The sequence below is a fragment of the Mercenaria mercenaria genome, chromosome 1 (genome assembly GCF_021730395.1).
Source record: "Mercenaria mercenaria strain notata chromosome 1, MADL_Memer_1, whole genome shotgun sequence".
NCBI classification, from domain to species: domain Eukaryota; kingdom Metazoa; phylum Mollusca; class Bivalvia; order Venerida; family Veneridae; genus Mercenaria; species Mercenaria mercenaria.
Genome location: NC_069361.1, coordinates 38,862,974 through 38,873,436, shown reverse-complemented (window position 1 = coordinate 38,873,436; position 10,463 = coordinate 38,862,974). Strand labels below are relative to the sequence as shown.

The following is a 10,463-nucleotide window of genomic DNA, read 5'->3' as shown; positions in this document are numbered from 1 at the left end:
GGTGAAAGAGTCTTTTATTAAAACATTAATGCAACTTTGAAGATTATTCATATTTTTGCTATTATCGAAATGTATTTCAAATTGATAAAACAATTGATCTTAACCACTTTGTTTTTTAATAAACTTTTTGAGACTAAAAGCAAATACGACGAAAAGGAAAAAAAAAAAAAAAAAAAAAGAAACTGCAGTGTTTGAAACAAATCAAACGAATTTATTTGTATACTCATCGTCTTGGCCAGTGGTAGAATTCTGGGTTAATTTGAACGTATTATAAACCAGATAACTGTGGCCAGACACAAATTGGTTGTCATCATCAGACATATTAAGATAATACCGTTATTCTGCCACAGTATGCTTCAAATGTAATTGAGCTGGCTTTTTATAGTCTGTATAAAAGTCCCGCGAGTAAATGAAATAATACATTTCATTGATATATTTTACTAGACTTGAGAGATCAAAATGTCGCCATAAAGAATTATGAAGCTTTGTTATGGTAGATCGCATGTTTATGTTTTGAAGAACAGATTGCCTCGATGAAGAACATTTCGAGTGCGCTAATATTTTCTTATTGTCAAATGTTATAAAACTGCATAAAAGGTATGTTATTTTGTTAAGTTTGATCAATTTCATATCTTACATATTATTTCTGGTTATCCTTGTATTATGAACGAAGTTTTTTTTCTTAAAATCCATTTATTAGAACACAAACAAGTCTCCTGTTAAATGTTTTCTAAACTTTTATTTCTGATATTTTAACAATTAAATTTCCAACAATAATGTTTCTTCACTTTCACAAAGTTACTTAAGTAAAAACACAAAGTTTCCTTTAAAATTATTAACACAAAGTTTATCACGGAGAGTTCCTAATTTGTTCACAAAGTCAATGTTACCTATCTAACACAAAGTATATCTCTTTATTTTTGAAAATCAGGTTTATATACCTTCTAAGTATTTGACTTAACAAAGAATGTTCAAACAATTAATAATCTGATTACATATAAAACCTGGAAGTCTTTGGTGATAAAACAAATATCTATATCCATTAAATAAAGATCTTCAGATAAATATCATTGACAAGTTTGAACGTGTTTATCATGAAAAGGGCGCTATATAAATCTGGTATAATAATAATAATAACTTCTTAAAGAGACTGGACAAAAGTGCTATAAGGCAAACATCTTAAGCTTTCTTGACATATGTAAGATGTGCACAGATTATGATTTTAAGGAAATGAATATTCAAAAATACAAATTAAATCAAACATTGAAATAGTATCTCAAAATTAAAAGTATGATTTTCAAAATGTACATGTTTTAACTAAAAAAATTGATACTAAACATAATATATTCATTTTTGTTCTTAAATGATATGTTACAGTATACAATGTCCTGGAATTGAAAAATAGGCATCATAATATTTGCAAAATTCTGATATCTGATTTCAAAGTGAAATTATTTACGTCAGACGACGACAATGGACGACGGACACAGGGCAATCACACAAGCACACCTCGATATGGTGGCTGATTTCTGTCATTTCGTGTGTTAGTGTCGGCGAGGCGAAATATTGAAGTAACGAAAACACGAAAGGTCGAAATAATGCATATTTGTTCGTGTCGACGGGTCGAAATGTCGAAGACACGAAACCACGAAAGGTCGAAAACTGCTTCCTTGTCGTGTGTTCGCCTTTCGACATTCGAGGCGAATACACGAGAAATAAGCAGTTTTCGACCTTTTGACCTTTCGTTACTTCGACCCGCCAACACGAACACACGACAAATGTGAAATTTCGTCCTTTCGTATATTCGCCTTCCGGTAGGCATGCGCATAACAATTACAAATATGCTGCTGAAATGAATATGCTGTTTTACCATTTATAAACTAGTATTTGTCCTAAAACGAAAGATAATAATTTATATTCCATAAAAGATGTCATTGTGTAGATATTTTATCCATAGTATTAAATTGGTACATACATTAAGCTTCTGTCAGTCTTACGGGGCATATCATTACGCCGAACTGAACTTTGAATGCTATCTAGATAATGTGTTTTACCATTTATACAAAAAGAATTCTCAATTTATGATAGAAAATGTTTCATATGCAATAAAACATGTCACTCTTCAAGTATTTCAGTTCTGGAATAAAATTCATATATACATTACACCCCATTTTGCGCAATTATAATACTGTATTAAGGCAGACCCTACACGAAACATTTGTCTGGTGTTCGTGTCGGCGGGTCAAAGTAACGAAAGGTCGAAAATAGCTCAATTTTCCTGTGTTCGCCTTTCGCCTTCCGAGGCGAATACACGAAGTAACGAAACATTGAAGGCGAAATAACGAAGTTTTAATACCCGCAGATAAGAAAAGTGATTAATACAAAAGTTCGTGTATTCGCCTCTGAAATTTTCGTTACTTCGTGTATTCGCCTCGGAAGTCGAAAGGCGAACACACGACAAATAAGCATTATTTCGACCTTTCGTGTTTTCGTTACTTCGCAATTTCGCCTCGCCGACACGAACACACGAAATGGCAGAAATCAGCCACCATACCTCGACCACTTTGTCTCAGATGCACAACTTCTAAATAAATGTTGAAAAAGATTTCAGTAAAGTGCAATAATGGTAAGTCAAATACTTCTGGCGTCATGTGTAATGCAATTTTCTCAGACGTACAGACAAAACAAAATCTATATCCCCTGAAGCAAAGTAGTGGCACAATAAACCTAATCTTATCATCATTATAGGCATGTTTTCCTACCGCATGTAATATATTTGAATTATTTTGAGATGTTCCCCTTGAAATATCGATCGTCCTAGGCAACCACAGTCCACTTATTCTTAACTCTGGCAAATGTCTATTATCTGGTTCAATGACGTTGTCAATTTTAGTACGCGGCTCCGACAGGTTTACGTGTAGCACGAAACTATAAAACTATTAAAACTTTTACAGCAGCCTATAGTGACTTTTACTCATTGGCATACACGTGCACGATTTGAAATCCATACTCGTTACAATTAAATTAGCCGAACCAGCATTTCAATTTCAAATAACAGTTTTCAAATATGTACTGAGACGAGCTGATTTTGTTAATAAACAGACAGTATCTTGTTAAGCATATGTTGGATGTAAGAATATACGATTTGGCTACAAAATACAATACTCTTTTACAGCACATTCAGCTATTTCAGGGCAATAGACAAAGATAAAAGTGACAATTCGATCTCAAAGAAACGCATGTAATTTGCTTATGTGTTGTCATCGTTTCTTGTCATTTGACGCAACATGATAAAAAAGGCACGTATTATGTCCTATTCATTAGACATATAGCTAAAAAACTAAGTTGTCATCCATAAAGAATATTCTAAATATAACACAAACGAATACATTGGTTTTGCTACGTTCACATGATTTTAGCACTCATCTAAAAAGTTGACGACGACTCGAGCATTTTTGGTCGCCAAAACATTTTCTTCATGGCCGCCATATTCATAGGTTATAGAAGGTGGCCACACAACCAAAGCAATTTCATCATGTATCTTGCTCGTGTCTCGATAAGGCATATTTAAAGTGTATTTTTTAAGTCCATACTTTTCGTCGACATCTTTGAAGTTTTTACCAGTTAAATTGAACTGCAGATGTACAGGTGGGTAACTTATTACTGCTTTCCAGCAAGCGTTTGTGCACGCAGTAACATACTTTTGAAACTGTTTCAAACATTCATCATTACTTTTTAAATCCATTATGTAACTACTAATAATTTTATTAGAATCAGTGCCAATATCACTTTTGCATGATTCCTTAGATATTTCGCCGTTCCCACTAATGTGATCTTCAGTGTCAGTTATTTTCTGTATGCTAGTCTTTGTAACGCCTATGGCAGTGCAAGATATTGTGCCATCATTTTTGCTATCTCCTTGTGTGCTAGGGAAATTAATGATATCTACACTGTTACATATCTCACCCTCTTCACAGACCTTATTCGATTCACATTTGTCGGTTATGGAATCATCTTTGCCATTTCTTTGGTCTTCTTCAGGTACCCACTTTGACAAAAATTCCTTTAAAGTTAAAACTAAATACTAAAACAATAGTCATACTGATATAAAAGGTTTGACTACTATATCAGGAAAGTTTATCAGTATTTACTTATGAAAAGTATTTCTGAATTAACTGAAATTCATTATTATATTACGCTATCATTTCCCTTTGGATTTTGTAAGTTAATTGTGTTTGAACTTAAAATTGCATAGGTTATAATAATTATCACAAATGACGTCATTCGTATGTAATCTGTGAGAGCCATTCAAGATTGCTTTTTAATGAAATCGGTATAAAAAATATTGGGTAATAATTTATTGAATTTCAAATTTCATATTTTACGAGATGTTTTTATCTGCTGATTCATTAAGTGCACATTTTAATGTCTGGTAAAACATAAAGAAAATTTGTTTAAGACCTATTTTATATTAGGGTCAAACTTGTAATTTTTGTCCTGTGATGGCTTGATGATTCAGTCAATTTTCCTCTTGCTAGTAGTTTTTTGGCTTACTGTCTATCATTTTCAAATACAGTACTGAGAAAAATGTGTTTCATTGCAGCATTGTCATTTAATTTCAGCATATTAATATATTTTAGAAATATTTACCTGGACAATGCCTTCCATTACGTCGCTGCGCATACCAACAGTTTTTCGCATCTTTAAAAAGTAATATCTTTCAACATAAGAACACTTTACCTGAAGTAAATTAATCATAATGCACTATCCTGAAACTGGTCACAAATCTTTAATTTGACGCGACTGCAATGTGACTTTTTAGCGAATGACTACATGTACACACGACTTTATGAAAATGCTCTTGCTAAAGCATGTTGTTATATTCGTAATACTTTATATGTAACATTTATTATATGATATATCGTAATCTAACTAATTATATGTATCTATTACATGTAGTTATCCTGTTTCGTGAAATAGGAAACTAGTTTGAAAAAGGGTATCGTTTATACAACTTAATCAAATATTATAAGATAGAAACAAACGGTAATTTCAATAACTAAGCCGGTGCCTACCATATCAAACTCCAGTTTTGAATTTGTGCTCAATGCTGCGAAAAACTGTGATATTGGTAAGTTTGCCTTCGTCAAACAAAAAGTATGGCATTCCTAGAAATATATAGATATTGAAAACTCATGTTACCTTCAAAATGTTCGATATCTGCCAGTTAAAACATAATACACTGACTACTACCCATCATGGTAATCCGTATCCCGCTTTCAGAACAAAGCATGTAGACTGTGAGGCCCGGATTATGGATAATGGCCAAAATTAAAATAGATACTAGGTTTCTTACCTGCAAAATATATAAAGAAACCCTGTTTTAAATGAACTACAAGTATAAAAAGATGGTAGAATGTAAAAGATGTCTACCTGCAGTATGTAGCTTAACCATTTGATAACATAAAATTCCACCAAAAACGATGTAGGTAGAGCTGCACTTTTATTGCCATTCTGCAATTCAGCAATCAATGACTTTTTAGTGTTTCTCCATTCATTCTTGTATATTGTCTGAATTTCCGTTGCTAGATGCTTCGGCTCCGTTAAATCAGCCGAATTTTCCCACTTCCCCTTTGCTGCTAATTCAATACCACTTCTGAGTAACTCGTTGATTCTGAAGAATGGAAAAATGGCAATATTTCTTTCCATGGCTTCCAGATAGGTCGACAACAACAACAAAAACTATTATTTTAAAGATATATGGAAACAAATTCTATATTCTTTTATTTATATTTTTTGGAGGTAATGTGTGTTATTTTTTATAATCGACAGACAACAAAAATGTGCAATTATATATTTGACGATTTTTTATCTGTGTTTCATTTCCTTACATACTACCTATCCCACACTAAAAAGTTCATGTACGTTTTACTTCACCCCCAAAAGTTAAAATGACTAGCCTATCTTCAGCTGAACACTCATAGCTTAAGGACATGTCACGGCTGAGACAGTTTAGCATTATTGCAATACACAATCGGTATTAGAATTGTGTTTCCAATACATGTGCTCATTAGATAAATCCTCAATATCTGTGTGAAAATAAGGGATGTGTTTTGTATGATTGCAACACTGTGAGTTGCTCTAATTAGTGACACATGACTGAAACAATAGGAATTTGTACGTGACTTGGATAGACAAAACGACAGTGAGGTAACAATATATTCTTACTGTTATTCTTGTAAGCTACAATACAGAATACCCATTTTTAAGAAAATCGAACTGAAAGTTAGAAATAACAGAAAAAATTTAATTAGGTCATGAGTCATCATACACCTGTCAAAATTTGTCATTAGTTTTCACGAGCTGTCAAAATTATTTTTATCTCTCGATTCTGCAAATGCATTGTTTTTGTAAGTATCTTGGTCGGATTTTGTAGTGTGCATCTTACTTTACATTCCACATAAACGTTTGTGCTTGAAATTGCTTTGTTGAGCTCACCGAAGTCACGTATGACTTTCTATTGTTTTAGTTTATTGTCTGTTATAAAGGTACCAAACCTCAATATTAGGATATAAGAATTGTTCCTTTCTGGTAGACAAAGGGAACTATTTGGTTGAATCATTACATAATGGTTTTTGGAAAGAACTGAATATTCTTTGTTTTTTAGTTATTCACCGGAAAATCAAAACGTGACATCACCTTAAAACGTGTAAATACCTTTATCTACGTTAGAAGTGTCAGTATCATATTATCTGTTAAACAAGGTAATTTTTGTTCTGTAACTCCTATCATGAAATGTATGATTTTAATATGTTTCCCGAAGGTATATATTATATGAATGTCTTTAGAATGTGTAATAAAGTTTGTAAAATATTGGATACAATGTAACGGTGTTACATTGGCATTGTTGTGTAGTTATTCTAGCGGTACACCAACATGGTAAATGACGGAATTCTTGCCTCATGCTGTATCAGAGGGAGCATTTTAAATGAAATGTTATTCTTAATGAAAATCCACCATACATGTACTTTGATTTGAAAATTCACGTGATCGACACAAATTGTTGTAAAATGTTAACGTAAATTGTTTCTTCCTAATGTAATTGATTTACTTACTCTGTTCTTCGCTTGACATTGAAGTAATATGTATATATACTGATATGGACATTTGTTTGTTCATGTAGCTATGGAGAGTTGTTTGTTTACGTAGTATGCCATACAGTTGATATTTAAAGACAAGGGATGTCTGACAATAAATCATTTTTTTATGAAAACCATCCTCAAGCTTTTCATAACGCTGACAGAATTTTCAGATCTGGACAATTATAGAAAAAGATACGGCAGTTTGAAATATAAGAAAATGACTGATGAGGGAGGCAGCCATTCTAGTGTGTTCGTGACGTTATTTACACACTGCTGCATTCTCGATTATGCAAATAACCTTTTGAATAAATTTTTGCATAAGTTTCTTGTAAGTAGTATGTAAATATAATCTGGAAAGTAGATCCCTCGGAAGCATCGAGAACAATGCAAACAGTGAAAATTGCGCCCCTAGCACCGTTTTACCATGTAAAACATGGTATTTTCGCTGGAAAAAAGATGAGAAATCATTGGACAGAAATAAGTAAATACAGTTCGAATATGCATCTAGAAATTTAATAATTCTGTCATGTTGTCTTTTTTGCCATTGAAACAAAATTGCCGCCCTTTTGACCAAATGTTTACATAATCGAAAGCTTCTGATCTTTAAAACGATTTTGAAAATCTGATTTTAATCAAACGTAAAAACATTGCTTTTTTGTGATAATTGTTTTTTTCCAATTTTGCTTGATATATGAAAAACGTTCTGCAGCATTACACCTCTATGTAGTAATGTATTCCGGTATTATGCTGGTGCATACTAGTGCACGTGGTTGAGATTAATGGGAGAAATGGGAGAAAACTTAATAAAATTTGTTTTAAATAAAAATTCGCTTCCATTACTTGAACCATTTGAACCTTATTAACGTTTTTAAGGTGTTTTTTTTTTCTATTAAGACGATGGAAATGAATGTGGTCTTTCAATAATGCATTCGAATATTCGCAGTTTACGTCCCACGCTAGCCCTGTTATGAATAGAAGACCAGTCATGCTATATTCTTGTTTTTACTGATATATGACTCTCTCCTGACATTCCTAGCGAGGAAATCAGAATCTTGAATAATTATGTTAATTTCCATACAGATGCGACAGACGTAGCATGCCAATGAAATAACACCTCTCCGCCCTCGCACAACTCTATACTCGAGTTCATTTCTTCCAAGAACTAGCCAGGAATGGAACTCACTGTCAGCGGACGTCCGCACATGCAGGACAATAGATACATTCAAAGCCATTCCTAACCATGCCTTAGGCCAAGCTCCAAATAGTACAACAATCATCTGGGTCAAATTGTTCACGCTCGCCTGCGACTAGGTTGTAATTATTCATATGAAGGTAAATAATTGTAGAGTCACAAGTGTGCTCCTGTTTACCGGTCGTAACTGTTAGCCACTACCTACTTACTAGCAATAACTATCGAGACATACGCCAGTAGATCCTTTCCGATATTCCATGCCCATTGGCTATTGATTATCTCTTGTTTGGTACCGAGCACCAATCGTCCTCTTCACCAAAGTTAAAGTCTACCTACCCGGTGACCGTCGTTTGTAGCCGTGTGTTGAATTTACTGTGTTCATGTTTTTCATTTTAATTAATTCATGCTTTCTTTTTGATTATTTTAACCACTTGCCTATTTTACATTTTGGACAGGCTATCCAGTACATTCGGAATAGACAAGGTTAAGTTTCTTTTAACATGTCATTTTGAAACCACATGGTCCATCATTTGCCTTTCTGTGATGCAACTCCAAGCTTGACCAGAAAAAGTATAATAGTGTACATTTAGTACAACTTCTATATTTTAATGTTAGTGTGTGCTCGATACATTCAGGCGTTATACGGAATATAAAAGTGGATAGGAACTAAAGCGTCTTAACAGTTTGTGCAAAATTTAGAAGCAGAAGAACTAGACAGCAATGCAAAGTGTACAGTTGTAATATTAAACCATGATCAGCCCTGTCAAAATTTAGAAAATGTAGGCAAACGCATGAAACTGTTCATCGAAATATTTATGATTCACACTTTCAGAATTGAAATAGAGTGGAATGCGTAAAGTATGCAATTAGCTTAGTGTTGTTTGCAGGCATATTTGGAAGTTTCATTAAAGAAATATTTCAGTTTGTTAGGTAATTATATATTGCCTATAGTAGTGTCATTGTCATTATTTAAATCTGATCTATTGCCAGACTGTTTTTTATAAACGATGTATCAATGTAGGTAACATCTAAAAACGTTGTCAAAATCCTCAGTTATATAGCCCAGTAAAATGATTGAATCCCAATAAAATCTCTTGCGGCTAATTGGACCTGTATATTCACGTTACTGTACATTTTGTATATCGGACTGTATTTACTTTATACGATAAATATAACCTGAAGTCATTGTGTTTCAAGAAAACCTGATAAACATGAAGGATATGTCGCACGAAGCACAGGCGATCATCCAATAAGGAAGAATGGAAACGTTTGAGAAGGGCAGAAATGCAAAGACCAGATTTATAGGTGACTCGTCATTGTTCCTCTGTACATATGGATTGCATCAGGTAATAAAACTATCTTGAGTGGGCAAGACTTAAAACAAAACAAACACATTTCCATTCCCACCCCATTTGTAACGATCAGGAGAAATGTTCCTGTTGACGTTCAGTATATTGTACTGTATATAATTATGTACAACTTATATAGCAAAACTAGTCAGAACTTTTTGATGGAGTTATGACAACCCACGAGTGTCCCATTTAAAATTAACCTTTATTGCTTTGACTCAATTAGACCGTGTGCTATCATGTTGATAGGTTAAAATCTATGCTTTCAAGTGAACTTATCCCGGATACAGTAATTATAAGTATCAGCAACTGCATCGCTTGCAAAATACTTACAGTTCTTGCTGCGAGTCTAACTTTGCATATAATTTTTTCATCTGTTTTGACTGCTCTTCTTCTTTCTGACTCTTTTCTTTATTTCTTTTTTCTTGGTTTTTATTTGGATTTTTCTTTTTGCAAGAGGCAGGTTCTGCTGGTAGTTCTGTTGCGACATTTCTGACAGTCATTGCATTAGCCTAAACAGAAAAATATTTCAAAATATTGCGGAAAATGAGCGTTAAACGTTTAATGTATAAACCCGGTTTGTTTTGATAAGCTTACGCGAATTCTAGTTTCAATTATATATTTTTGTTATTTTGTGGACATGCAAAATAATTATCAATAGACAAAACGTACTGTTTTTTATTTGTTAAACATTGAAATTCTAAAATATCTTAAATCATTTAAAAGTAGATGAAAAGAAATAAATAGTAAATGACAATAATAACAAACATTAATAGCAAA

At 33.1% G+C, this 10,463-nt stretch overlaps 2 protein-coding genes across 3 annotated transcripts; both read right to left on the bottom strand.

The window, feature by feature from the left end:
- Nucleotides 1–777: 777 nt before the first annotated feature.
- LOC128555166 (uncharacterized) lies at nucleotides 778–4,732 on the bottom strand. Of its 2 annotated transcripts, XR_008369854.1 has the most exons (3): nucleotides 4,651–4,732; nucleotides 2,555–4,063; nucleotides 778–1,509 (listed from the first exon to the last, which is right to left on the bottom strand). XR_008369854.1 is itself a non-coding variant. In XM_053536746.1 (2 exons), exons 1-2 carry the CDS (start codon nucleotides 4,699–4,701, stop codon nucleotides 3,416–3,418), a joined length of 699 nt encoding a protein of 232 aa, XP_053392721.1. In that variant the 5' UTR covers nucleotides 4,702–4,732; the 3' UTR covers nucleotides 778–3,415. The 2 variants fall into 2 exon arrangements, 1 of the variants encoding a protein (XP_053392721.1); XM_053536746.1 differs by having other exon boundaries at nucleotides 778–4,063.
- A 283-nt stretch (nucleotides 4,733–5,015) lies between these two features.
- LOC128556469 (uncharacterized) lies at nucleotides 5,016–10,186 on the bottom strand. Its single transcript, XM_053541740.1, has 3 exons — nucleotides 10,017–10,186; nucleotides 5,434–5,674; nucleotides 5,016–5,168 (listed from the first exon to the last, which is right to left on the bottom strand). Exons 1-3 carry the CDS (start codon nucleotides 10,184–10,186, stop codon nucleotides 5,016–5,018), a joined length of 564 nt encoding a protein of 187 aa, XP_053397715.1.
- Nucleotides 10,187–10,463: the final 277 nt, after the last annotated feature.